Source organism: Neovison vison, chromosome 3 (assembly GCF_020171115.1).
Source record: "Neovison vison isolate M4711 chromosome 3, ASM_NN_V1, whole genome shotgun sequence".
Taxonomy (NCBI): domain Eukaryota; kingdom Metazoa; phylum Chordata; class Mammalia; order Carnivora; family Mustelidae; genus Neogale; species Neogale vison.
In genome coordinates this window covers 67,465,749-67,479,797 of record NC_058093.1, presented here as the reverse complement: position 1 = coordinate 67,479,797, position 14,049 = coordinate 67,465,749, and the positions used below count along the sequence as shown (strand labels likewise).

General features: G+C 40.9%; 1 protein-coding gene across 2 annotated transcripts in view; it reads right to left on the bottom strand.

Annotated features, from left to right (window-relative positions):
* GAD1 (glutamate decarboxylase 1) overlaps positions 1–14,049 on the bottom strand; it is a 40,312-nt gene that overhangs the window by 13,234 nt on the left and 13,029 nt on the right. For both annotated transcript variants that reach the window (XM_044242310.1, XM_044242311.1), the window contains 5 exons: positions 9,428–9,518; positions 2,124–2,236; positions 889–1,004; positions 732–811; positions 454–508 (listed from right to left, as the gene is read on the bottom strand). In XM_044242310.1, the coding sequence (XP_044098245.1) occupies positions 454–508; positions 732–811; positions 889–1,004; positions 2,124–2,236; positions 9,428–9,518 (455 nt within the window). The remainder of the gene's footprint in view (positions 1–453; positions 509–731; positions 812–888; positions 1,005–2,123; positions 2,237–9,427; positions 9,519–14,049) is intronic.

The window sequence follows — 14,049 nt, the reverse complement described above, 5'->3', positions numbered from 1 at the left end:
ATTGAGGCTGGATTCACCAAGTACCATGGGCCATCTGCCAAGGCATAGAAGCACTCTGCTAAACAGAAGCCCAAGCTAAAATGGTATTTGTTAAAATGAAATTATACCTAACAAGCAGCAAATAAAAAGCTCAATTAGGCTGTATTTTCTTGATGCTTGGGTAGTGGATTTATTGAAGTACATCAAACTAATCACTTGGCAAGTAAAGACAGGACAAGTGGCTTAATTAAGACTGAATTTCTCATTTTTTAAAAAAAATGACAATGTATAGACACAGCTTTAAAGTGAAATCATCTCAAATTGGAAATAAGCAAATAACTGAGATTATAATTTTAAAAAACACAATTAAAATTCCCTCTCATATTATCAGAGACTTTTATTATCTAGCACAGAAAGAAGATGTTTTTAAAAATTTGTATTCACCAGAGTTTAGGTGCACCACAGAGTACATACCTTCTGCTTGGCATCAAGAATTTTTGCCTCTAGATCAGCTGGAATTATCTTCCCCCTGTAATTATTAAAAGGGAAGAGAAATTAAAATGAAGAATCAATGAGATTGCACATGAAAAAAACTTTAGCAGCAGCAAAAAGTAATTTAATCGGATATTTTCAACAGACCATTAGCAGCTTGGCATACTGTACTGAGTCAGTGCTTAAGCACAATAAAACAGATTTAACAGATGAACACATTCAATACGTCAAGAACCTAATGCTTACTCTCTCCTCCCTACCTTTCATTGCATTTTATCAAAATCACGTTGTCAGTTCCAAAGCCAAGTGCAGCTCCAGCCTTCTTGATGGAATAGTGACTCTGCAACAAACAGAGGGTTGGGGTTAGAGAGAAGACAGTCCCTTGTAAAACGCCACAAGCAAGATCATCCAACTCACATGTTCTGAGGTGAAGAGGACCAGTCTGGGAACGGCTGCCATGCCCTTTGTCTTAACTTCCGGGAAGAACTTGTAGCGAGCAGCCATGATGCTGTACATGTTGGAGATAGCTCCCCCTAGAAGCAAGCAGATACATGGGGAGGTATGAAGCTCCATTATTATTGTTTCTAATAATAAAGACTGAGCTAGTGTCTTAAGAGGCAACGGAGGCAGAAAGGGAAGGGACAATATCCTATTAGGTTTTCCTGGCTTCCCTATTGCCAGGACTTCCCTTTGGTCCCTTTGTCTTGGGAATACAAGTAGTGACTCTCATTACCAGAGCCATCTAGGCAGTTTGGCTGGAGGTGATTCATGTACTCCAATGCCCATTCCACCTGAAGCCTAGACAGAAATATAAGAGGTGGCAACGACAGTGGCTGCAAAGAGACAGGTGAGTTACAACTTATCTGCTTTCACTTTCTGCGCCATCTATTTCCTGAACAAAGATGAATCTATTCTCTGAATTAGAAAGACAGAAAAAGCAAGAGTAATGGAGCCTACAGAAGGAAACAGTGACATTACCTGGATACTCTCCTCAAAGAATAGCTCAACTGAGTTATTGAGTCATTTGGGAGAGCTCTAAGTTTATTAAAATAAAACTAAACTTGTGTTTACTTAAATAAAGATTATTTAAACTATCACTTCTGTATCAGTTCCTTGACAGCTAAACAGGCAAATTTATGGCCAACTTGAATTGCCCGGACAATTGTCATTCTTATTCTTCTCTTCCCCTTGTATATAATCATGCTGTCCCTGACACCATCCCACAGTGCTTCTTAACCTCCAAGAATATTTGTCCTTGTTCTAAAGATTCTTACTGTATCTACATTAAACTAAAACCTCAAAGTAGATATACTATTTTGGCTGAAATCAATTAGTCAACTGATAATGGTGATTCACTGATTCCCCAGAATAAGCAAATTGCTGTTGACAGACGAGACTCGTTTAGCATGATTTGAACACACCCTCTGTCAGTTTTTAGAGGTGAGGCACAGGCTCTGTTAGGTAACATACACAGAAGGCAGCATTCTTGCTAGACTTCACTCTGACAAAGATAAGGCAGGAGAATTGAAAAAAATATATTTTTTAAGGTCATTGGTTTTCCACGAACTCACTTTATGTTTAGTGTTCTCGAGAATGCCAAGGTTCTATACTACAAATCTTGAGGAGAGTCAGGAAAGAGAAGAGAAACATACCAGGAGAAAATATCCCATCACCGTCTTTACTTGACCACCCAATTATCTCTCTCATCTTCTTAAGTGTTATTTGCTCCATCAGGACAAATACTGGTGCAATTTCATACGTAAACCTGGATAGGTGGTGGGAAAAAAAATGAACATACAGAAGTCAAACCACTTGTTTGGAGAACACAGATGATTGGTTTAGTATTTGTACTTGGGTTCTAAAAAAAGGTGTATTCAAAACCTCTCAAACATTTATTTCCTGGAAATGCAGTAAGGCACCAATCATAAAATATCAGAAACCAGCTTGGGTTACCTAGAGAGGTGGTGGAAGTTCCTGCTCTGTGCTTTCTTATCAACAAAATAGATTTTTATCTGAATGGAATGTCTTAGATGTGGCCCACCCAGAGAAATAGAAGGAAAGAAAATGACTTTCCTGGGTCTCCTTCACCCCTAAGATCTAAGATGATGCAAATACTAATTGAAAAAATGTATTCTAAGTTCTACTTAAAATTGGTTTGCCACTGACCAAAACTGATGATCAGTTTCATACTTGTAGAATCTATAAAACTCAGAGCCAAAATCTATCTTTTAAAAACAATGTAAACATCGGAAATCTAACTGTGAATCTAATTGGAAATATTGACCCAGGTTTTAAAGATTTCAATATAATTATCTACATGGTTTTTCTACTGATAATCCCCAAGGACAGCTATGTTTCTATATTTCTCTGAAGTCAATATCCGTCAAGAATAATTATAAGTGATGATTTTCTAATTACCAATTATAAATAATAAGAAGATAGTCAACTGGCATCCACAGCTAACTGTAGGCTCTCAGATATCCTGGTAGCTAGCTTTCTTTGTCTTCTAACAAACTGATTTGGAAGTAGCAAGCCATGCTCTTCTCAATGCAATTAAGAATGGAAGCACAGTCAAGTAGACTAAACAAGTAGTCACTGAAACAAGATTGTGGTACCGAGAATAGGGATTAAGAGAAATCAGAGACGGTCCGGTCCATCCATAGAAAATTAAGTCAGAAAACAAAAAGATTTTTAATGACCCTGAGGCTCTTTGTCTTTCTGCTTTTTGCTTGGTCTCCTTAAGCATTAGAGCCTGTGGGCTCAGCTCAGACCATGCTTGCTGAAGAGAGACTCCTAGATTGACTCAGCCAAGTGATATGTGGAGACTTTATCATTGATTAGGGGGTTTGGGCAGAATGCCAATCCTGAGGACTATTGGGAATTCCTGCTGGTTTAATGATTTAGAAAAGCTATTTGCAAGGATGAGATAACAATTGTACAATAAGACACAGGTGAAGCTACTAAGTTTTAATCATGGGGGGGAAGCAACAAATTAATCACTTGGTAGTAAAAGAGGACAAAGAGATCCTGGAGGACCCTCAGGATAAATCTGTTGGTAGAAGAATTTTGTTTCCAAAAAGAATATGTCCATTTTCCTTGGGAGGACCCTTGAAATTTAGGAGGAAGACCCTTGGAAATCATGTGTTCAGTTACCATCACCTCTGGAGGTCACAATCATGCTTTGGTTCTGCTCTGAGCCCCATCACCGTAGCAACCAACACTCCCTCATGTCTGATGGCCTGATAAAGGAAGAAGAAGAGAAGGATTCCTGGTTTAGCCTGTGCTGTTGAGTGTACCCAAGAGGAAAACTCATGATGTGCTTCCAACCATTCTTGAACAAATGTGGTATCAACAGTGCCACTGGTTTTTGGAGATGTTGGAATGGCAAAAATGTTTGCGTGGTGGAGAGGTACTGGCAGCAGTATGTGTGCTGGAATTTCATGACACCAAGTGAGAAGGCTTTCTGGCAAAAGTCGAGGAACAAATGGAATCACACACCATAATATCAGAACCTTATCCAGGATTAGATGAAAACTGAGCTGGAGTCAAATCCGTGTTAGATGGCCAGGCAGGAACCATGTGGAGAAGGGAGAAATGATGCCACTGAAGGCCAGGGGTTGGTCCACTTCGTGATTTAAATTAATTTAGGTCCCACGTTTATATGAATTAGTGATTCTACCTAAGGACCAAGAACATGGCCATTACTCTCAGGATTAGAAGGAAGAGTCCAGAGAGTTTGATCATGAGACCATTTGATCTCATCTGTTCCAGTTTCCTTTTCCGTGCCAGGTACCCAGTTCCTAAACTTGTTCTTTCAGTTTTATTCAATAAATACATATTGAGTAGTTATTCTCTGTTGAGTAGCATCTTACACACTGAGGAGACAAAGATGTTATAAGACATCATTCACAACCTAGAGGAGGAAACTTACTAGGATGAATCCAGCACCTGTTTCTTGGCCTTGCTGCATCCTTTTTTTGACAGTCCCTCCTGGGACGTGAAGGACCAGTTATCCCACAGCTAACACCAAGCTTATCCTGATTCATGACTCTAGTCCTAACATCCTCTTCCTGAAGCTGATAGAATGGTCTAAGGCTGCTGATCCTCAGCCAAGCCTAACAAATGGACTAACATAGTGTTCCCTGTTCCTGACACTTCTCTGATCGTGTCTTACCATCCTGGGCCATGTTTGACAACAGGGATTCTGCCTATACCCGATGTGTGAAGTTTACCCTAGAGCAGTGGTTCTTAACTGGGGTCTTGGAAGCCTCTAGAAATCCTAGGAAAGCTACTGCCCCTCTCTCCAGGAAGAAAATGAGGATAAGGACATCATTTTTGTATTATAGGAGATTCTCCCCTTGCAGCATGGACTCCAAGTTAGGTACCCCTTCCCTAAATGACAGATAACAGCAAATAAAGCCAAGAGATCAAAGGTCAAGTATGGATTCAAAAGAAGTGGGTTAGATGCTAAAGTCAGAGTACAAGATGACATTTCAGAATCAGAGAACAAGAAGCTAAAACTGCAAAAGGCTGTGGGGTGAAATTAAGAACATGGGATTGGAAGTAAGCATTTAAAACAGGATGGTGCAGATCATGAGGGACACTAAAGGAGAGTTCCGAGACTTTCTCTATTGAGTAGGGTACTGAGTCTGCCCCTTTGTAGTGGTTCAATTCCACTTCTTAGTGGGATTCACTTCAAACTAAAGCAAACTGTTGAGAAACTCTATTTCTCTTGTGGCAGAGTCTGCTTGTTGCTAACCAGTATTAATGTTCCCTTACTTCATTCAATTTCATTCAGGGTTGCAATTCACCTAGCTCAAAGACTACATTTTCTAGCCTCCCTAGGTATGGCCATGGGACTAAGTTCTGGCCAGAGAAATGCTATGGGAAATGTTATGTGGAGCTTCTGAAAAGGTTTCTTAGAAGGCAAGAGTGTGATCCCCTTTTGACTGCTTGCCCTCCCTCCTCTTCTTTCTTTCCTCCATCTCCCTCTCTCCCCTCCCTCACTCTCTCCCTTCCTCTCTCTCTCAATCCTAATTCGGGAACACATAAGTAATGGCTAGAGCTCTAGCAGCCCATCTGCGCCATGAGGTGATTCTGAATATGAGAGAGCCACGTGCTACAGTATGGATTAGAAAGTCACAAGGAACTTGGGTCGCTGGTGACTGTCAAACTGGGAGCTTCTTTAATGAGAGAAATAAACAATTTTCTATGTGGACTCTCTAACTTCACACTCCTCCTAGATTTCTCCTTCTTACAGATGTGGCAGATGGCCCATCTTCACCTTAAAAGATAACACATCTGAGGGGAAACTTAGTGAGCCCCTCTGCTGTCCAGAGATGATGAGAGACAGAAACAAAAGAGCTGGGAGCCATCTCAAACAGTGACAGTGACCTATGCAATGGCTGCCGCTCTTAGGTGTGTTTGCTGCTCCTTGCATACACTGGGCACTTAAGACTGGCACCTCCTCCAGTCTTCCTCCAGAAGTGGCACTTCCTCCAGAGCCACTCTGTAGGATGGATATTATTATCTCCCATTTTCCGAAGAAGGAACTGAGGCTCAAAGGTATCCAGCAATCAGCTTTAAGATCTCAGTATGTATCAGAGTCAGAATTCCGAGCCTTTTTACCTCCCAGCTGCTTTTCTGTGACAAATGGGACTGGCTTGCTCCAGATTCCTCTCTAACAACCTGCCTACCAATACAAAGTGACTGATGACTCCCACAGAAAATTTCTCCTGTGTAATTTCTATGAAAATAAAGCACAGGATACTTGAAACCATAACCTCATAACAAAGGGCTGTGCTAGATCTTGCCATTACGAGTATGTATTGTCATCAGGTGCTGGAGGGAAGGCTGTTGTTCGCACTTGGGTGCTGTTCAGCCTGCACGGTTGTGCTCAGGAGCCCCGTTTTGGAAGAGATGAGGTGGGCATGCCGCAGGAAGCTACAGATCTGTGAGGTCTTCTTTGGGTCTTTACTGGGTCCTTGCCCAGAAGAACAGACCTCAAAGCTATATGCACCCGCAGGTATGAAAGCATGAACACCACTGGTCTTTCTATTTTCTGTTAGCAGTCCCATCCCTTATAACTTTGCCACTTGAATTGGGAGACTGGGTCATTCTTTTTTGAAAGACTATACTGAGGACTATAGTTCTTACTATTACCAGTGCGCTGAAATGCAACAACAGTACAAGTCATCAACAGGAGTATATTACTAATTAACTCCTCCTCCTTTTGTCATTCTTTCCCAGGTTTATTTTTAACACCAACCTAGTGGGAGAGGGAACTTTCCCAGGGGAGCAAATTTCTGCATCAGCTTCTGACGGTGCCGCCACATTTCATGATGTTCCAGGAGAACAGACTTAGAACAATTTCTAGATAATAGTTATTACTTCTTCAGACAGTGCCTTGTCTCTAGAACTGACAGAAACTATTTCACTATTTTAAATAACCTTCTCTATCGATCTGCGGGAATCGGGTCATATTTTATAAATATCCACTGTGTTCAGTACAGCTGCAATTACTATGTGCCATTTAGTTGGACTGGCCTTGACCTCAGATGGCTGGGACATATTTTAGTGTTTCATGGCTGAGCTGAGGTAAGGAGAGTAAGGGACTTGATTTTATGAACACACACACAAAGGAGAATTTGTAAGATCTCTCTGACTGAAGAAAAACCTTTTAGGAGAATATCTGGTCAGGAACGGTTTGAAAGAGTGGGTTCCTTTTATTTACCTTGAGATTGGGCTACATGTACTAGGGAATTGCAGCTGAAAATCCCACAGGAAACACACTTACAGACGCGGGGTGAATTCAGAGCCTATGTTAATAGGAGTATTTGGGCTTTAATGGATATATACCTTTCACTCTATTTTTCTCATTTACTTTCCAAACAGTTAAGTTTTTCAAAAGTTGTACTTCCCAATTTAAAATTGTTCCTTAGTGTGAGATGTTCCAATTAAGCAATAATGTTTTTTTTCAAGTTATAATTAGTACATTATGAGTCTGGGCTTGCTGATATATTTTTATCTCACAAATCATGCCAGAGTGAAGGTTGTAAAGGCAAGGTTTTTTGTTTTTTTTTTTGTTTTTTTTTTTTGTTGTTGTTAGAGGAAGCCATATAAGCAACTGCATCTTTGACCCCAATTCCTCTTGGCTCTTCATAACCTCAGTGCTCCAACACAGACACTCTGTGAAGTTAATCATGACTAGCAAACAGGGAGCCTGAAAATCATTTTTGTTTTCCATCAATTTAATCTTTCATGTCTTTTAGCACTAAAGGCTTCACTTGTCACATTTGCTTTTTAAAAATTTGTCACTGTTGTTTTAAATTAGCAAACAAAGCAGGAATCCTTAGTTAATAGAAACCAACCTACCTATCGTTCTTTCTAAGATTTTATGTATTTATTTCAGGTAGAGAGAGAGAGAGAGTGAGAGAAAGTGGGAGCACAAGCCGGGAGGACAAAGGGAGAGGGAGAGGGAGGCACCCCACTGAGCAGGGAGCTGGACACCAGCTCAATTCCAGGAGGCAGGGCTCAGTCCCAGGACCCTGGGATCAGGACCTCAGCCAAAGGCAGATGCTTAACCAACCGAGCCACCCAGATGCCCCAATAGAAACTTTTCTGAATGGAGTTAGGTATTTTGAGTCACAGCATTAAATAGCTTTGGTACACACACATATCAATGTATAATTTTTAAAAAAGATGTATTTATTTATTTGAGAGAGGGAAGGAGAGCACAGGAGGGGGAGGTAGAGGGTAGAGAGAGAGGGAGAGAGAGTTTTGGGGCTTGATCTCATGACCCTGAGATCACAACCTGAGTCGACACCAAGAGTTGGATGCTTCCTCAAATGTGCGACCCAGGCAACCCAATATATAACATTAAAGTGACTTTTCAGGTTTTGTGGCTGGTAGCAGTTTGTTTAAGAAACATAGAATACCTGGAACTTTAATAACTTACATTCAATCTTGGGGTCAAATGGAATTTCTCATTTTCAGCAACACCCCCTTTCACCTAAATTCATTTTTCAAATCTACTTTACCATGAACTTAAAAAGTGGATGATTATTTTCTAAGTATTTCCACAGTAACTACAACCCATATAATTCGTATGTAGCTATTTAAAAAATTATTGTTAGAAACTTGTTCAATTATTTTCCCCTGGATACTTGAGTAGAATGTGGTTCCATGAGCTGGGTGTGTAGGTAGTGCTAAAACATCGCAGTGTTGAGAGAAAAGACAGTACTTCAGTAGGCTATAACGACCCTCCATCAACTTGTAACCTGTCCTTGTCTCCAAATAGGGCATGTGTGTGTAGAGGAAACTGTGGGGCTATCAAAGACTACCCAAGAAGTACTTGTACCCCAGGGCCTTAGAGTCACTTTCATATAAATTTGTAAGAAATTGGAAACAAATGAAGGCTTTGCTGACTCAAACAAGTATGGAAAAAATTTTAAATTCAGAAAAACAGTGAGTTCCCCTGAAAGGAGTATGTATCACTACCAGCTGAATTTTGTTTTAGAATTTTTAGGTAAGCAATAGGTTGATCAAATTAGTTTGTGGCTCTCTGGCAGCTTTCACTGTGAAGGAAATATGCCCTAAATGATGAGGACAAATGTGCTTAGAAGGAAAAAGATCATATTCCAAAACGTGACCTCTTTAAGATCCATCATTAAGAGACATGGTATCTTTTAACATGAAATTTCACACTAAACTCTGAAAGCTAGAATTATTCTTTCTTACAACTGTGCTCTTATTAAATTGCATTATTCATTAAAAATAGCTTATGGAGTGTTTACTATTAAATCAAAACTGTGATAAACCGAAAGATTGTAAGAGAAAAGAGGACTAAGACAATTGTAATAAAATTATTATAGAACCATTGGAAGTGGACTTTTAAAGCAACAAGCCATAATCACATATCATGGTTGCTTATATGAAGATAATATGTGGAACTTACATATTGGTATTAGCAGTTGATGTCAGCCATTCGCCAGCTAAACCAATGATATCCAATCCAGTGGAGAGCTGGTTGAAAAATCGAGGATGACCTGGGGAGATGAATAAGAGGCAAGCATCAAGGCAAACCCAAATTTTTCAAGCTGTCTCCAAAGCAAAAGTCTGGCCATATAGATCGTGCCTCCATCCCAAGAGTCTAACGGAAGGAAGGGCAGGTTGACCCAAGCTCTACTAACCTTTAGCATTACTGAGGGTCCCCAACTTATGCTTCTAAAGCAGAATGTTTTTTAAGTTAAAAAAAAAAATCCTATGTCGTCACACTAATAATCTTTCCGGTATCTAATTTGTTGATTTTTCAGATGAACTTCTCTGTCATAATAATTTTTGAAATTACAAATCAGGATGTGGTGTTCCTAGTTTTATCTATAAATATTTCAACTTGTAATTTAACATTTCAAGGACTCAAGATCAAGTGGGTCAACATTAACTGATGGAGGAGAGCCTGCAGGCCTCAGAGAGGGCCTGTGGCTCTGTGGACCAAACCAAGCCTGCGGAAAGTGCCAGACTATTGCTGATTCTGGGGGCACGCCGTCTCTGGATTTCCGTGTCACTCAAATATGATGTCAGGCATTGGCATCTTTTGCCCCTACAGTCAGGTGACCATTAAACTAAATTTATTGCTGAGATGACCCGGCAAATATAGTCTCCTTTACGCATCAAGTTGTTGGTAAAATAATTGTTACTACTTTATAACTCTAAGAACCTTTGCAACACAGAGTATGCTTTAATGGGCTTTGTTCTCAGCAAATTCAGGATTATTGCCAAGTTTTGGCCAACTTGGCGTTCACAGGAAAACTCGATCCCACATCAGCAGGCTTGGCTAGGCTGTCACGAAGGTGTCAATGCAATAGATTATCTAGGGGTGTGTGACAGAGAACTGGTGTTCGAGAGATATGCTGACTGCTCTGTTTCCAGTAGAAATTGCTTTTGCCTCTGAAATGTCTGTCCGAGAGCTACTCTTTGACTGGTCCTGGTCTGAGCCTGCTCTCTGAAAATGTCTGCTCTTCCTCACACATAATGGAGACTCATTTAGAACATCCAGACTATGACTTCTTATATCAGAATATACTAATCACCATATCTCAAGAGTACTCAAAACATAATACTGATCTTCAGGGAAAAAAGTAAAAGAAGCATAAACAGTAAGATTAGTGTAATGATGGGCCCAGATTCCAGACATTCGTGTAGATTACTCTCAATAGCTTAGACTAGTTCCCTTTATTCTATTTTGCTCAGTGCCAACAGAATCTATGAGATCTCCTGCAACATGACAAATTTTGTTGCTGTCTGTTAAAAAATACACAATATCCTTTTGAAAAATTTTAACAATAAATATATTTTTAGAACATTTTATTTATTTATTTGAGATAGACAGAGATAAAGACAGAGAGAGCCGAAGAGAGCACAATTGTTGGGGAGGGAGAAGAGGAGAGAGGGAGAAGCAGGCTCCCTGGTGAGCAAGAGACCAATGTGGGACTCAATCCCAGGACCCTGGGATCATGACCTGAGCTGAAGGCAGATGTTCAACTGACTGAGCCACCCAGGCACCCCTTAACAATAAACATCTCTAGACAAGACCAAATATATATGTATATATTTATCATAAATAAAAGGAATAACACTATTTGACAATGTATCAAAGCCACTCAATAGGGCAGAGACAAATGATGGACAAAGACAGACAGACAGACTGACAAAAATGCCCTCAAATAAATATGAAACAGTATCTCTTTGTCCATTGAATACATAAAGGAAACTAAGTTGTCTAAAACCTTGCTTTTATCTTACGACTACAGCATTATGCCCCCAAAACCTTATACCAGAATTTCTATCAAGTAACAAAATGACCTCTTTTAAATTTAAATTTCAATTTGCTATATTTGATGGAATAACAGATGATAGATGTGCTAGTAAGTCAGGTAGGGAGAGAAAGAGTTACTGTTCAAAGTTAACTTTTTCAACAAATAAACTTCAAGGAAAAAAATGGAGGGGGAATCTGTGAAGAGATACTAAGCAATTACAATGAGGAGAACCTGCTTGGATCCTGACTCAGACGAATTGTAACATTCATGAGACCATTGGGAATTTGAGCACTGACTGGATATTTGATATTAAGGAACAGTAAATTTTGGATTTTTTAAATCTAACAATGATATTGTGGTTATTTATTTATTTTTAAAGATATATTTTTTACTTGAGAGAGAGAGAGAGCACATGCATGAGTGGTGGGGGAAGGAGCAGAGGCAGAGGGAGAGAGAGAATCTCAAGCAGATTCCCCACTGAGTGCTGAGCTTGCTCCAGGCTCGATCTCATGACCCTGAGATCATGATCTGAGCCAAAGCCAAGAGCTGACTGACTAACTAAGCCATCCCCGTGCCTCAAGTGGTTATTTATTTTTTAAAGAGTTCTTGAGGAGGCATCTGGGTGGCTCAACTCCTGATTTCAGCTCAGATCATGATCTCAGAGTCATGAGATCAGGCCTGAGGCAAGCTCCACACTCAGTGGGGAGTCTGCTTGAGATTCTCTCTCTCCCTCTGCCTCTGCCCTTGGCCCCCACTAAAAGCAAAGAGTTTTTGAGAATGAAGAATATTTATGGATGAAATAGTATATCTGAGATTTGCTTCCACATAATAGAGAAGAGGGGGAGGGCGAGGGGTCGAAGTGAAACAAATTTGTCGGGAGCTGGTAAGAGCCGGAGCGGAGTGTTGGTTCCATAGGGTTCATTATTCTACTTCTGTACAAGTTTAAAATTTTCCATTAAAAAAAGGTGAAAAAGAAGAAAAACTAAGGAAGTTTGTACAGCTACTGTGATGGAGGGCTGACCAGTGTCTGTGTCAGGTCATGAAGAATCTATACAATTTTGGTTCCTTTGTTTGGAAATACTTTATTCATTTGTAAAGAAATTTCCAAATACCATCATCCTCTCTTCACAAACTGTGCCCTGCTCAGTATGTTTTCACTATTAAAGCCCAATTCATTATTTTGGCTGAGTAGTAATATCCTTTAAGAAACAAAACAAAACAACCTACCTTCCACTTTGTGTAACTCCCTGCGGGGTTTACCCGATTGCCCGAGATCTACATCTAAATTCCGGCTCGGCAACCAGGCGGTGTGTTCTCCTATGGCGGCAAGAGTCTGCCTTCCCGGGGTCAATGCCCTGAGATGCAGCAGAAGGTTTCACAGGGCCTGGGAGGTCATGAACTCTGTGAATAGAAGTACTTGCTCCCAGAAGCCGTGCTGAAGGGCAGGGATGATCGGCTGGCTGCAGGCTAACTAAGTGGAGTCCCACAGGGGACCCACAGGGCCCATGCTCCTATGGCCATGTGATGCTTCCGTTTTGTAGGCAATAGGAGCTACTAGTTATGACAAACCCCCGTGTTTTTCTTTGAAGGACAACACTATTCTGAGCTTTAATGATCCAAGTACATGGTCTCCTCTCTCTGAGAAAGTACACACAGAGAGGCCTGACAAAACAAAACAAAAGCCACTAGGCTAAAGCAAGGCCAGCTAAGACATCCAGGGAGACTCTGGACCCTTCTTTGATCTAGCTGTGTAATACTACTCGATCTCCATCAGGAATAGGTTAGCCATCAGGCCAAGGTGAGCCGTAACTAAATCGATGCGCGTGCTTTTCTTTAAAAATCAAACACAGACCTTATAACATAATTAAGCCTTGTCCATTCTGCAGTTAATCGAGGAAGCTACACTTATTTCCGTGGCCTTGGCAGACCTCATAAGCAGTCTGGGATTCCTTATTTAAAAATGCCTCTTTGACTGACCTCATTATTTCATTACAACACTTTGTATTTGACACCCGAGAGACTGAGACTTACCCAGCTCTGTCACCACCAAGCTCCCTAGTCTTGGCCTTAAATCTGTCTTCACGTGAAAGGGATCACAGAGGAGAGTGAGAGAGAGAGAAGAAAAAAGAATGAGGGGCTACCAGGGGCTCCCCTGTGGGGGCAACTTGGCCATGCCCTGCCAGTTCCTGCAGCACTGTGTGCCCAAGGGCTCAGGGAAACCAGGCTGCTTCTGGGGAAAGACAGCAGTGAGAAAAAAGCATTGTTTCCCTCCTAGGCTTAGAAATAGCTGGATAGGGATCCAGAAAGTCCTTGAACCTGAGCCACTTCACCTGAGGCACCTGGGAAGTAAGCACTTTGGCCAGGACCACTGATTAGAGAGGGTTCCTATAACATGAAAAGGAGGCAAGAGGGCTTCCTCAAGGGCCCCCTGTTAAAGATATGACTCGGAGAGTCTGAACTCCAGAAACTGGAGTAAGATGCAAATGGTGTATGTGTATGTGATGCTTTTGTCTAGCCAGCAGAAGGCACTGTGGGTTGCACTGTGTCCCTCAGAAAGATATGTTCAAGTCCTAACCCCTGATTCCTGTGAGTGTGACCTTATTTGGAAAGAGGGCCTTTGCAGATGTCATCAAGTTAGGGTGAGGCCATAACTGAATGCAGCAGGCCTAATCCAAAGATTGGTGTACTCATGGGAAGAGAACACTTTGGACACAATCATAGGACACCAAGGGAAGATGAAGGTAGGGATTAGAGTGATGCA